General features: G+C 51.3%; 1 protein-coding gene across 12 annotated transcripts in view; it reads right to left on the bottom strand.

Annotated features, from left to right (window-relative positions):
* Window positions 1-14,974, bottom strand: part of AP1B1 (adaptor related protein complex 1 subunit beta 1) — a 78,010-nt gene that overhangs the window by 18,844 nt on the left and 44,192 nt on the right. For 11 of the 12 annotated variants that reach the window (XM_057305921.1, XM_057305920.1, XM_044378983.3 and 8 more), the window contains 9 exons: window positions 11,701-11,806; window positions 9,084-9,219; window positions 8,066-8,311; window positions 6,651-6,841; window positions 5,626-5,847; window positions 2,402-2,522; window positions 1,883-1,978; window positions 732-847; window positions 221-386 (listed from right to left, as the gene is read on the bottom strand). In XM_057305921.1, the coding sequence (XP_057161904.1) occupies window positions 221-386; window positions 732-847; window positions 1,883-1,978; window positions 2,402-2,522; window positions 5,626-5,847; window positions 6,651-6,841; window positions 8,066-8,311; window positions 9,084-9,219; window positions 11,701-11,806 (1,400 nt within the window). The remainder of the gene's footprint in view (window positions 1-220; window positions 387-731; window positions 848-1,882; window positions 1,979-2,401; window positions 2,523-5,625; window positions 5,848-6,650; window positions 6,842-8,065; window positions 8,312-9,083; window positions 9,220-11,700; window positions 11,807-14,974) is intronic. The other variant, XM_057305922.1, reaches the window with a different exon arrangement.

A 14,974-nucleotide genomic window follows, 5' to 3' on the forward strand; every position in this document is an offset into this window, starting at 1 on the left:
GTCCCCCATAGGTAATGCAGGGTGAGAGGAAAAGGGACCACCCCTGTCAGCCCCACCTCACTTATCTGTCCACACATTAGTGCTGTATCACGGAGGGCTGCGCCGTGGAGCCTGCAGGCTGAGGGGAGGGTTTCAGGGTGGGATGGACTGTAGCGGTACCAAGCTGCCAGTCATGACCCACATCCTGGCCCAAGTCACCCCCCCCCCCCCGATGGCTCACCTGGGTGCTCTCATCATGGAAGCCCTCCAGGAAGCTCTCCAGCAGCTCATCAGCATTGTCAATTCGCTCGGCGTACTCGCCTACAATCCAAATCATGGCAGCCCGGGCCTCGGGCTCATCCAGGGAGTCCAGGTTCTCACATAGTGTGGCGATCACGCTCTCATACCTAAGAGATGAGCACAAGGCCAGCATGTGAGCAATGGAAGAGCCCAGGCAACCCAGAGGAGGCCCAGCAGGGGCCAAGAGAGACAGGAGGCTGCCCCGCAAGATCCTGAGAAGGTGGTGAGTAACGGGATTTGAGCTTATCTGTGACATTTTAGTGCTTACTTAGTTTGGGGAATGGAGGAGGGGTGACTCAGGAGAAATAAGAAAAAACAACAGGTTTCTTTTGAGAATGCCATTTGTGGCAGAGAAGGAAAAGGGGAGAGGCTCCTTGTTGCTTTACCTCCCCCCGCATGCCTGTCCCCAGCAGAGCCACATCACCCTCACACGGGGAGGGGTGGGCACATACTTGTTGGGGTACTTGCGGAAGATGTCCTTGATGACCACAATGGCTTCCTGGACCACGTAGTTGACCTTGGTCTGGATGAGGTCGAGCAGCGTGCTCACACAGCGCTCTGCAGATTGCTGTGGGAAGAGGAATGTGGGCAAAGCCCTTGCACCCACTTCCAACAGAACCTCTGATGACCATGCCTTGGCCAAGGGCTCAGTCTTGTCTTGCCCCCTTCCTTGCCACAGAGATAAGACAAGAGAACACTCTGCCCAGATAATAAGTGGGAGAATGGGTACAAAATGACAGCCTGGGGAGAGCAGAGACCTAGAGAGATAGCTCTCTCTAGGCCAGTACAGCTAGAAGGCCAGTAGAGCTTCTGAGAGTGGGTAGGGTATCTGAAGTGCCTCCAGGCCAAGCCTTGAGGGCAGTGACTATGCTTCAGACTGACACCACCTCACTTCTACTTGTTTCCCAAAATGGGCCCTTATGACCCAAAACAGAAAGTCTCTACTTGAACAACCACCCCCACCCCTTATTCCAATAAGCTACACTACTAATGCCCTTGTAGGAGAGATTCTCAGGATGCCATCATAAGCACCAAGGGGAAAATGCCTCAAGGAGCTGAGCTGGGGTGACCAGCTGTCCGAGGATCTCCCAGTCCCCACTGGACTAACTTAAAGAAAGTCAGCTCAGTGGTCAAGGAACGTCACCATTGGCAGAGAATTGGAGGGATGAAATGCTAGGACACAGGGGTCTGGAACAGCCCTTGGGAGCTTGGAGAAAAGGGAATATGGATAGTCGAATCATGATTATTGCTAAAATGTTCAGCAGGCAGAGAACCCTGCTCCAAATCCCCATGAAGTGAAAGCTAAGTCTACCAGGGCCACGCCACCAGCTGGGGCTGCCCCACCGTCTTAGCTAATGCTGCAGAACCCATGGTTACAGATGGGTTTGTTTAATCTGCAATAACTTGAAAGCCTAAAGGTGATCACAGAGAGAGAAGGAGCCCAATCAGATCGCACAGTGGGTGCCTTAGGGCTTCCAGTGGTGACTCTCACGCCTTCCAGGACCAGGAGCTGGCAGATTCTGCTAGAATCAGACTGGTTTCCTGATTTCAGCTTCCTTTCCCTCCCTGTCCCCCTACAGAGGACAGAGTCCCAGAGCCTCACCTCCACCTTGATGGCACAGCGCCCAATGGCTCGCACAGCCTTCCGTACAAAGTCCACATCCACCTCTGTTGCATACTCTTTCAGCTCTGCCAGGACCTGTGGCCCAAACAGAGAAGATGGGCGGGGGGTGGATCTGCTGGGGCAACCAATATGCCTGAACAATGGGGGTGCACAGACTGCTAGAAGGAAGCAGAGAGCTATCAGGTGTCCCAAGAGGAAAGCAGGGAAGAACTAGTTGGCAGGACCGGACAACCCTTGTTTAGGCTGAGCTAGCTAACACAGCCACCTAACTACCACTTTTCAATGGATGGATAATAAGTAATAGTAGGGAGAACATATGCTTTCATCACAAAAATATTGGTTAAGATTTGCTGAGTGCTTGCTTACAGAGCCCTGTGCTAAGCACTCCTCCTGAGATGAACTGTTAATGGTGAGACCAGACAGCCTGCTCAGAGACCACAGCTTGGTGTTGCTGTCCAACACCAAAGCTCATGCCCCTGGCTACAGCCCTCTGCTGACCTGGGCGATGTTCGCCTGGGAGGCCAGACGGATCATGATGTCCAGCTTCTCCAGCTTCACGTAGATGGGGTCATTGTATTTCACAAAGAAGACCTTCATTTCGTGCTTCAGGATCTCAGGCCTGGTGGCAAGAGAGGATTGTCCAAAGAGCAAAAAAAGGCATAAACCCTGTGAGAAAACCCCTTCCATGTTTACTCAGTCATTTCTGGGGTCTGAGGTAGATCCTGACATCCGTGAAGGCACTCACTGCCACGGCTGCATGTTCCTGGGCGACAGTCCACTGACTTCACCAGGTTCTGACTGGCCATTTTGTGTCCAACCATACCCCAGGACAGGAAGCGGGACTATGAGCAAGAGAGAGCTCATATTCGAGAAGTAGCAGGTGACAGGCATGAGAATCAGACCTCCATGCCAATCCCAGCTTGTGACCTCAGGCCTCTGCTTCCTCACTCATGAAATCAGAACGACACTATGTAGGAAGTGTTACCACTGCAGGCCTCAGTCTCTAGTCTTAGAAAGGCCTGGGAATTCCATTTTTGGGAGTGTTCCCACTGTTCCCTAAATAATAAAGGTGGCTAACTGTGCCTAGACCGTTTGTACAAACAATATGATTTATACTGAATATCTGCTTTCCATCTGGGAGTCTGAGATTTTGGTAGGTGACTATGTGATCAGCCCCCAATAAAAATCCAGGGTGCTGACTCTCCAAAAGGCATCCCTGGGCAGAAAAATTACACACATGTTGTTGCATCTTGCTGCTGGGGGAAGAGTGTGCTTTGCATGACCCCCTTCATAGAAAGGAAGGAACATAAAGAAGCCCGTACGTGGATTCCTCTAGACTCCACCTGTGTATCCGTATTATGTCCATACTAAATCTAAGGTGTGAAAACAACTACACGCTGACTCCCACGAGTCCTTCTAGTGAATCTCTGAATGTGGGGGTCATCCCGGGGACCCTGACAGAGGCCTACATCACAGGGCTGTTGTGAGAATTAGACGGGAAGTATCCAGCGTAATCGATGCCTGCCTCGGAGAAGGCATCTGCTACATGGGAGCTGTCACCAGTGTTGCTGCTCCTGGTGGTACCGCCCACCTCATTTTTCTTAGATGAGGAAACCTGAAAGGTGGAGGGGCTTGCACCAGGTTGCATATCTAGTGCTAATAAGGGTGGAATCGAGAGTCGCTACCCTCAACTCTGCCCTTTCCAGAACTGAAGGAAGGAAGGAAAAAGAATGAGGACAGACGGTGAGGAGGGGAAAAGACACAGCAGAAAGAAAGGAGGGACCCTACCCAGGTAGTACTCAGTGCTGCTGTGCAAGCTGCAGGGAGGTGCTGGCAAAGCAAGGAGCCTTTGTGGTGCCTGGTGGGGGAGACAGGGTCCCAAGCTGGCAGGGGAGGGGGGCATGGTTTCTGCAATCAGGACTTGGCAAAAGCTGCTGACCATGTGGGGACTGGGCCAGATGGTGTCTGGACAACACGGTCAACTTCTTAAGAGATTTGCCGTGTTAAATATAGCACAAGGAGCCCTTCACGCCGATCAGGATCTACAGGTAACTACACCTTACTAAGTCCCACACCGCAACTATGAATGAATCTCTAGTCTCATGGCTCTGTTTAGACACTCAAAAAGCTTTCCCAAATTTACCTCCCAAACCTTCACAACTGTTACGATTCCACTGATATCTCTGGGCCCCCAAGAGTGTCCTAAGAACCAGAATGATGCTACAAGGATAGGGAGAAGTGCTGTCTTCCAAGAAAGAATGTCTACAAGAGGCCCTTATTCTCTGTGCCCAGCAAGGGGGCTGCTGTAACACATGGACACTCACACTCATGAGTTAGTTGCTGAGTGAGCCATTTGACCAAAAAGGCTAGGAGGAGAACTCTGGAGACCAGCACCATTCTGTTTTCTGGACTGTTCCAGAGAACCCATCCTGTTCTGGGCCCTTGAGACCGGCACTGCTAACTGTTTTTCAGTTCTACCCATCCTAGGTATCAGGCACCTTCTCTCAGGAGCAGTGGCTTATAGCTGTGGCTGTTCCCATGGGACCAACGGAAATGGGCTTCTTCCTTTTTTTTTTTCTTTTTTTTAAAGGGGCTTGAACTTATGACCCTGAGACCAAGACCTGAGCTGAGATCAAGAGTCAGACGCTTAGGGGTGCCTGGGTGGCTCAGCTGGTTGAGTGCCTGCCTTCGGCTCAGGGCATGATCTCAGAGTCCTGGGATCCAGCCCCACATCAGGCTCCCTGCTCATCAAGGAACCTGCCTCTCCCTCTTCCTCTGCCCTTCTGTCCCGCTTGTGCTCCTTCTCTAGTTCTATCTCAGATGAATAAATAAAATCTTAAAAAAGAGTCAAATGCTTAACTGACTGAACCACCCAGGCACCACTGGATATGGGCATCTGGGTGACTCCCGTGGACCCCTCCTCAGGCCCAAGGCCGATGCAAAGTCCATAGTACCTTCGCCACTCTGGAGTCCTCCAACCTCAGAGAATTTGACCAATGCTACAGACTCTAACCCCAGGAAAAATACCCACACAGAAACTTGCACCCTGTTTCAGGAGGGTTCTGTGGACCGTGGAACCATCCACTGTTTGTGGTTAAGAAGCACCACGCTGGGGTGGGGCGCCTGGGTGGCACAGCGGTTAAGCGTCTGCCTTCGGCTCAGGGCGTGATCCCGGCGTTCTGGGATCGAGCCCCACATCAGGCTCCTCCGCTATAAGCCTGCTTCTTCCTCTCCCACTCCCCCTGCTGTGTTCCCTCTCTCGCTGGCTGTCTCTATCTCTGTCGAATAAATAAATTAAAAAAAAAAAAATCTAAAAAAAAAAAAAAAAAAAAAAAGCACCACCACGCTGGTCTTTACCTGCTCTGCTACCTGATCAGGCTAAGCCAGGGTTTTTCACCCCCAGCACTACTGCCAGTTTGGGCTGGACGGTTCTCTGGCGGTGGAGGCCGTCCTGTGCGCTCTAAGATGTTGACCAGCATCCGTAGCCTCTACCCACTAGATGCCAGTAGTACCCTCCGAAGTCTGACGACCAGAAATGTTTCCAGACATTTCCAAATGTCCCCTGGGGGACAAAGCTGCCTGTGGCTAAGACTCCTGGGTTAAGCTATTGAGACTTCCTACACAGCGACAGGTCAGTTTCCCTCTAGCTTCCTGTTCCCAGGAGACATCCCTCCTTCCCGCCACCCCCAGCACGTCCTGCACGTGTGCAGCAGTTTGGGTACCTTTTCTGTACGATGAGGTTGATGTTGCGCAGGGCCACGTACTGCAGCTCAGGCTCGGCTGACAGCAGCGTGACCAGGGGCGGGGCCAGCTTCTTGAGCAGCGTGCCATAGTAGTCCAGGTCCTTGGACAACATCTCCATGAACTTCATCAGCACCTTCACAGCAGACAGCACCACAGCAGAGTTGGCGTGGGAGAGCCTGGGGGTGACCCGCTCGCAGATGCTGGGGTCCATTCCAAGGGAGGCAAACAGGAGAGACAGACAAGGGCAACACCCTGTTTTTAGTTATTGAGAGAGCATGTTTTCTGCAGGAGGATCTAGATCTTGCTTCTGGTGCTTGCTAACTGACCCCGACAGGTTAAAACCACTCTGAGTCTCAGTTTCCCTGTCTAGAAAATGAAGATGATGGTGCCATCTTCCCAGGGTTGCTCAGGGCTTACATGAGACAATGCACGTAAAGCCCCAAGCACCATGCACGGTAGTTGATAAATACTGATTAAGTGTCGTCCCTCCCTTCCCCCCCGCTACAAGGGCATTCAAAAGGGGCAAGATATCATATTGGTTACGACCAAAGGTCAGGGGAGACCCAGCTGGGTGACCTGCACAACTTCATCTGCCTTCTAAGCCAGTGTTTCCTTACCTGTAAAATGTGGACAATGATGGGGCAGCTTTCACAGAGGTGCTTTAAGGAGCATCTAATGCATAGGAAGCACTCGGCAGAGCCCCAGCCACCCAGAAAGAATCCAACGAATGGTGACTCTGGTGCTATCCACCTCCTTTACTCAGCCCAAGGTGACGGGGGTCTCTGTCAACAACCAAATCAGGCGCTGGCTTCTGTTCTGTTTGTACCATGCTGAGCAGGGAGCTGACTGCCTGGCTCTGGCCTCCCTTGAGATGTGTCTGAGGATGGTCTGTGGGGCAAGGCCCTGGCAAAGGGCCCAGTAGAGGTCTGAGGCCCAGCTCCTGGTTGGAGCCCTGCAAGGACCAGGTCCCACTGGGCCGGCAAGCAAGGAGCAGTCCGCTCACCTCTGGGCCTCCCGGTCATCCTTGGGCGTATAGTTGGCCAGGCAGTCCAGGATGAAGATCTGGCCCCACTCGGTGCACTCGTTCAGGGCTGTCAGCAGCTTATTAATGGACTGCGGGTTCAGATCAAGCAGGTTGCTGCTGGGGTGAGACTCAGCAATCTCTGAGAGGGCAGCCACTGCATTTGCCACCACCTGGTTGAGAGGGTGGAAGAGGCAGAGGCTGGGGGTATTGCTCGGGCCAAGGGACATTGGGGCTAATCACGCTGGCAGGTCAGAGGTTGAATATCCTGGAAGGAACAGGACCCGATGGGCAGGGTCTGCAGCATGGAGACCCACTCCGAGCACTCACCCTACTGACTCCCCTGTAAACCAAAACAAACATAAGTGCCCCCACCAGTGGGGAAAAAAAAGAGGGAAAACAAAAGAAACAAAAGAAAGACCCAGGTCCCATTGCCTGGCAACAGAAAGCATTCCTAGCTACCTGACACGCAGCCCCTGCCTACCAGCTACAACAGCTCACTTTGGGGAATGTCAAGTGTGCGTCTTGGAGCCAGAAGATTCTTGCAGAGCTCCTCAGGGTTGCTGGTAATGGATGGGGGCTGCAGTCCAGAGGGGCTGCCAGGTGAAGCACTCGGCTCTCAACCCATTTCTACCAGAGCAGCTGTTTTTATGCGTGTGCTGCAGGGTTTTCAACTTCTCCCTATAACAAACAGTGCTCCAATGGCCAATCCTGTACTGGCCACTCAGGGTCCCTGTGTGATCAGTGTTTCCATAGGACAGAGTGGGATGGCTGGGCTGAGGGGTCTGTGCATTACACTTTAAACAGGGCCTGGCGAACTGCCCTCCAAACCGCTGCCACACTCGTGTGGGAGGAGAGGCGCTCCCCTCCCAGCCACATCCTGGTGCCCTGCCCTCCAGGCTATGCTACTTCAACGGTGACCCTCCACAACCCTGCAACCCCAAAGATGTGGGGAAAGGGAAAAGTACTTCACATTCAGAACTCACCGATGATCTCGGTGAGAAGACAGTGACAATGACAGTGACTAGAAGGGGAAGGAGCACACTAGTCTTGGTTGCATGTCCACTGTGTTACCTTCACAGCTTAAGCCTCACAGCACTCCCGCCAGCCACGGAGAGTTAGATCCATCTTACTGATGAAGAAAAGAGGACTCTGGAAGGTTAGGCAGCCTGCCCAAGGTCACACAGCTCGTGTTAGAGAGGGTGCAGAGAAGGGAATCCAGGACTAACTCCCTCCAAAGATGGTGCCTGAACCACTGCAGGCACGAGAACAATTAGCCTACCCAGCAAGCCTCTGACTTCCAGGAACCGGGGAGTGCCTGGTGGAAGATGAAGCCAAGGTGTTCCCAAGCAACTCAGGCGGTAGTGCAAGTGGCACGGTGGGTGGCCACGGCTTACCATGGGGTTCGAGTCAGAGATGAGGTCTTTAAGGGTGTCCAGGAAGCCCTGGTCTTCTACCAGCTGGGCGTTGATGTCGTGGAGCTTGGCTACACACACAGCCGCTGTTTTGCGCACGTACGGGTCCTCGTCCTTCAGGCACTTTCGGAGTGGCTCACACAGGTACTCTGTGATCTTGTCAACACGGATGCAGCCCATGGTCCGCACAGCCAGGGCCCGGATCAGGGGATTGGGATCCTCACAATCCTGAGGGGAATCAGCCATTAGCCAGGGGCAGGGGCAGGCTCAGCATCAGACACTGCTGTGGGATCTCCCACCAACTGTGGCCAACAGCACCAAAAGCTAAGTGCCATGTATGGGCATCTAGCATTTGCCAGATACTGTGCTGGGGCTTTGTGTATCGTTGACTCTGATTCTCACAGCAGGCATACAATATTATTCCCGTTTTACAGGTGAAGCAGCTGAGGCTCCCAGGAAGACTGGGAGCTCACCCAGTCACACAGCAGAGCCATGATCCAAACCCACCCACATCCATCTGGCACCATAACCCACAGAACCCCTCATGTGCCTGTATCTGAGCACTGACAGGGTGAGGGGAGCTAGGAAGGTCCTAAAGGTACACAGAACTGACACTTCAAGTCTCTGTTTGCTCCTAAATCTAGATGGAAAACACAGAAAGGGGCAAAGTCTAGAAGGGGAACATAGAAGCTCTCAGATGCTTGCTGAATCCTGCCTTGGCAAAGGATGTAGGACAATGGTGAATCCCAGGGGGACATGGGGATCGATACAGGCCTTAGGCTACCTCACACAGAATGAGTTAGCAGGGTCTGTAGCAACTGATTTTCTGAGAGAGTGGGAGCCCTCTGCTGGAGGACTAGGAAGCCCTCAGGCTGGGAGTCAGAAGGACTAGAAAGGAGCCACAGTGTTTTTACTCAGGGCCATAGTGTCCCTCCCCGAGATGGAGGGGAGATGGAGCAGTGAACACCCATGCCCTTTCTCCCATATAGCTCCTACTCACCTTCACAAAGGTGTTGACAGCCATGATGGCCATGTCGGGCTGACTCTTGGCATAGTTCATCAGATACAAGTACACCAGCTTCTTTAGTTCCAGGTTGTCTGTCTGCATACAGTTCACCACATCGGGGAAGAGGGCACTGGAAAGTCAACATGGCATGAGTGTAGGTAAGGCGGAAGAAAGGAAGATTTTTCAGAGCTCTAATGAGGGGTCTGAGGTTTGGGGTGGGGGTGCAGAGACAGTGGATGGGAGAGAAGGAAAAAAATAACAGGACTTCCTAGTAAAAGGGAGGACGTCAGCTATGCTGTTACCATTAACACTTACGGGTAGCAATGGAACCCCAAAAGTGATTTGAAAAGCAAAGTCCTCTGTTCTTTCCACAGAGTTCATTCATACAGAAACTCTACAGCCCATCAGACCTGGCTCAAACCCAGCTCTGCCTCCTGCTAGCTGTATGAAATTGGGAAAATTCCTTCATCCCTGCTCCCCCACCGCCATGTCTCAGTTTGCTCACCCGCAGGAAAGGTGCAACAAAACCCCATTACACAGGGCCCTTGTGAAAATTAAAGAAGACAACATATTTCAGGTATCTGGTCCTTGACATCTGAGAGGTGCTGAATAAATGAAAACAACTATTTTCCTTCCCTGATACTTAATGTGGCCTCCTTATATTTGGGGCTGCTGGTTCCAGAAGGCTGTAGGGAAGCAAGGGTGGGCCATGCTGCTTTCACCACGAGGTCCAGCTCAGCTGCCCACTAAAAACTAGCCCAACATGTACAGAGCATGTGCTATATGCCAGGCTTGGCACTAAGGGCTTTACATACATGATCTCAATTAACAGCCCCAAGAAGCCAGTGTGTTATCCTCATTTTACAGAAAACAATACTGAGGCCCCCAAACATCAAATAACTGCCTGAGGAGCCAGGTCTGGCTCTAAAACCTGTGCTCATGATTCTGGATGGAACCCTTCCCAACACAGAACCCCAGAGTCCCAGAGTCCCAAACCCCTTGAGATGTGAAAGATGCTTAGAAGTCAATTTTCTCTCTCTGGAATCACTGCCTACCCTTTCAAGTCTTGTGACTTAGTGGCCGAAGACATGGTAACAGAGACTTAAGAGGTCAAAGTGAGCTCCCTGGGCTCCCTTAGGAAGGAACCCAGCTGATGCTGACACTGATGCATCACCTTGGGAGATGAAGAACCAGGAAGAAAGAGGGGGTGGAGAGGAGGAACAGCTGATGGGCCCATCACAGCAGCACAAGTTCACTTGAGACAGAAGAACAAAGATGTTTCCTCTGTGAGGAGGTGACAGTGGTGTTCTAGTTGAAGGAGAATGGCTTTGTCCTAGAAGGATGTGACTTGGAAGGAAGCCCAGTTCTCCAGCAGATGCCTGATCCTTTTGCCACTCTGTCTACAGCAGGTCTCTCTGCAGAACTGTGTCTACTGAGGCACTGTCTGGAGGTCCCCTGCTGAGGTGGCAATAGGATAGGGCAATCCATGGAGAACTCTGGAGAAGTGTGATCCGGACGAGAGATCCGGATGAGGAGCTGCTCCATGGCAGCGCCCAGGCCTATGAGGCATGGAGCTGTGCACCATGAGGGCACAGAGGAGAGGGTATGGGTGGAAACGCCCTGGATTTAGATTTCAGAAGGGCTGGGCTTGAGTCCTAGTTCTGTTATTAACCACACGACTGCTGGGCAGTCACTATACCCCTTCTTTATCTGGTTTCCTTGGTAGGAAACACGCCATTACCTACAATATGGGAATTGTAAGGAATTGCTAGAAAACATACCTGAAGGTTTTCTGCACACTCTCAAATACTGTGTGACTGTTAGGTTGTTGCAGAATCCAGTCCCTGTCCCCAGGGACTTTATGACATGGTGGGCAGGTAAACACAAGTACACATAAGAAGCAAGACAGTCTAGAATTGGTGCCGGGTGACAGGAACACAGAACAAATGCTGCACATTCAGGGCAGTGGGCTGGGGTGACGAGGGAAGGCAACAAGGAGGCCTCGAATGGGTTTTAAGAGATGGGAAACAAGCTGGTAAACGGAAAAGGGGAAAGGGACATTCTACGCAAGGGAAAAGCATGAGCAAAGGTGAGGCAGCAGTGCTATGTATCATCTGCTCTGGCAATCAGATGCAAACCAGAGGCTGCAAACTGGCAACAAATTCGATAAATCCCATCTGCAGGCGTGTGTCAGTGTCACTGCAGTGTTTGTTTGTTTAATATCATCTGGCAATCTAAAAGAATAAGGAGATTTAAAATGAAAAATCTAGATTTCTTCTTTTAAAAAGCCAGACCTGTCCACACTGGGTTCATTTTCCCCAGCTGGCAGCAATCCTCTGGAATTTCTGACGGGGTTCCTGCCACATCCACTTCATCCACTGTTGCCTTTGTGACCTTGCCCACCTCACTCACTCCGCTGCTGCCTGACCCCAGCAGCATCTGAGCGCAGGACCCCTCTGTAAACGAAAACTTCTGTTTGGAAAGGTCTCTCATGAGGGGAGCTATAACAGGGGGAGACACGGGTCCCCAGAGATATCGTCAAGGAGAGAACTGAACTAGACCCAAGCTACAGAGCCCCGCTCCTGCTGCCACCCGGCCTACGCCTGCACACCTGACATCTTTGCCCACGGTCATTGACGCAATCACTTTCTTTACCGCCTCCTTCTTCTTCTCCTTCTTGTCACTGTTGAGCTCTGCCTTCAGCTCGAAGATCTCCCCTAAAAAAGGAGGCAGGCATGAGTGATCCACCCCCACTCTGCCAGGGGGCCATTCCCAGTCCCCAGAAGAATGGGAGGGGAGAGGCAGGTAAGCCACTCTGTGCCGCCAGCTGAGGGCAGCTTTAGGTCCTTGGCCTCAGTGACAGAGGCAGCATGGAGGGACAACTCTGAGGAGGACAGCCTGGAGGCCGTGCTGGACTGAACAGAGGGAACTATGGAAGCTACAAAGGTTCTGAGGGAGCCAAGAAGTGTGAAGACAGGTCCTGCTCAGCCAGTTGAAAACATTCAGAGGAAAGCAAAATTCTCCTCAGCTACCACCCTCACCCAAAGCCCTCAGGGTTGTGTGTGACAGAATCTGGGGACTGAAGATTTGAAGGGAGAGGGAAAGATTTGCTCCATTCCCACCCTTGGCTTTTCCTGTTTTCCTAGAACCTCCAGTTAAAATAACGCACTCAGGGTTTCACTTCCTGAACCACAAGTGGTTGCTCAGCTCTGAAAATGGGAATTCAGCTGCCCCACGAGGGCTTAAGCACATAATATGCTGTTCTTAAGAACTTGATGATCTGGAAAAAACAAATGAGGAAATAGGGTTGTTCAGGGCCCAGATAACCCCAGTGACAGGTTACAAGGGCAGACTTTGGAATCAGGCCTCCCACCCTCAAAACAGCAGCCGCAAGGATTTCCTGAGCCTTTCTCTAAGGCAGGTGCCACACTTTTCCCCATTTCTCATTTCATCCTCATGACAACTCTGCACTTCCCCCCCATTTTACAGATGAGCAAACGGAGGCTGTGACTTGCCCAAGAACACACCGCTAGTAGCAGGCAGGGCCAAGATTCAAAATCACGTCTGCCAGCTCCAAAGCCTATATGCTCAGGCCAACCAAGGATATCACTTTGCTTCTCTGAACTGGTTTCCTTGTCTGTACTCTCTCTACTTTGACTGGGGCAGTGAATTCTCTCATTTAACACTCAGATGTAAAATGCTCATCTCAGTGGCCTGCATTAAAGGTGACTGCTACTGTTACTAATTTGCCATGTGACCCTTGGCTTCGATTCCTCTTTCACAGAAAGAGAGTCCCAAGCTTCCCTCTCAAGTTACTTGGGGTGGGAATAAAGCAAAGACTGTCAAGTGGGGGGAAGTGCTGAAGAAGTTCTAGATGGATTTACAGTGAGAAAAAGAAAACTTGCAGGTTTTTATCATGATTGAACAATGTGGTGCTTGGGAAAGAACTTGAGAGGACAGACAGCAAACAAAGTTAATTAAGAACAATCACACAGTAGGGCCCAGGGCAAGGCCACACTGAGGATATTGCTCAACAGAGCCAGGAGGAATCTGCAGACCTTGCAGTTCTGGCTCTTGACTTCTATAGGACCGGAGGAACACATGCCCTTCCCCTCCAAGAGACTGAGGGGGCCCTGTCTCCCTGCTGCAGGATCTAACAGACCATGATGACTTTGACCCTGGGTCCTGTTGCAGGGCTGTCCCAGCTTTGCTCAAAGTGTTTGGTCAGATTCAATCCAACTGGCTGTCAATTGATGGATCTAGGCCTGAGTCACTTCAGTTCTAAGAAGGCTGATGAGGTAAACTTGGGATCTGCCTGTTTCCAAAACATCTCTTTCCTCTAATGGGCCCCAAATCCAGTCAGTCATCAAGCCTACCTCCTCAATCACATAAAGCATCCAAATCTCTCTACCCACAATGCTACACCCCACCCCACCCCCGGCTCAGGTACTATCTTCTCTCACAGGAGCTATGGTACTGGTCCCCATGCCTCCCCGCAATCTTCACCCCTTCAATTCTTTACTCGGAACTATCTTGGACCTTCTCCTGTTTAAAACCATCACTGATGTCTGATTTGGACCCGGGCATCACTCTACAGACATTCTCCACAAAACCCTACCACTGACATCCTAATATACTTAGCACTAGGTTCACCCCTCTAGCCCCGCACACCTCTCCAACTCTCCTTCCATCACACTCTTCAGTTACCTTGTGCCCAGGTGCTTTCCTTTCCCTGAGCGGACCCTGGGCAGAGCAAGTGCTCTGCTCTGCTCCTCTCCCCACCCCTGCCCCTTTTAACTAGCTAGCTCCACCCAAGGTCCTCCCACAGCCTCCTTCACTTCCCTTACCACAGCACCTACCACCTTTAGTGCAATTACTATTTAATAGACTGTCTTCTCTGCTTAACGGCAAGCAAAGCCAGGTCAGAGACTCCAATCTGTCTCCGTGGCATAGGGAGGGGGCTCAGGAAAAACTGGCTAGAACAATAAAGAAGTGCTCAATAAGGGGCAGACTGCAGGTCCTGGCTCAGCTGCCTCAACAACAGGCTCTTTTCATCTGGTCAGCAGGCATGTGTCAATCTTGCTTGGAAGGAAGAAGGGAGGAAGGAAGGGCTGGTCAGAAAGATGCTTACAGGGTTAAAGCATATTCAGCAGCCACTACAACCATCTCTGTTTCCCAGAAAGCAGAAACAACCACAATACCTACAACATAAGACTGGCTTAGCAAGTTTCAGTGCAGCAACTCAGCAGACTAACATTGAGTAGTTAGAACTGTGGGGAAATGTTTAAGATAATGTCAAATGAAAAACAGGATATAAATTCTGACTCTGACCACGTAAAACATGTGCCCATGGATAAAGACCAGACACACACACACACACGTATCACTGTGGGGTTACTGATAGGATTGTGTGCTTTCTTTCCTCCAGGAAAAAACATCATATTTATTAATGTTAGGCCATTTAGAACAAAAGGGGGCTTTTATCTCCCTCCATTTGGAACTAATGCTCTTCCCTTCCTGAGTTCTAAAAGAAGTGGTCAATTTCTTTTTTTTTTCCTTCCTTTTTTTTTTTTTTTTTAAAGATTTTACCTATTCATTCGACAGAGATAGAGACAGCCAGCTAGAGAGGGAACACAAGCAGGGGGAGTGGGAGAGGAAGAAGCAGGCTCATTGCAGAGGAGCCTGATGTGGAGCTCGATCCCACAACGCCAGGATCACGCCCTGAGCCGAAGGCAGACGCTTAACCTCTGTGCCACCCAGGCGCCCCAGAAGTGGTCAATTTCTTATACCATCAATAACACTTCAATGTTCTGGATCCACAAGGTTACGCTCTGGGTAATTCCCGCCACTTGCTTCCAGGCCTCCACCCCTGCCCCCAAACCCCA

The sequence above is a fragment of the Ursus arctos genome, unplaced genomic scaffold (assembly GCF_023065955.2).
Source record: "Ursus arctos isolate Adak ecotype North America unplaced genomic scaffold, UrsArc2.0 scaffold_34, whole genome shotgun sequence".
NCBI classification, from domain to species: domain Eukaryota; kingdom Metazoa; phylum Chordata; class Mammalia; order Carnivora; family Ursidae; genus Ursus; species Ursus arctos.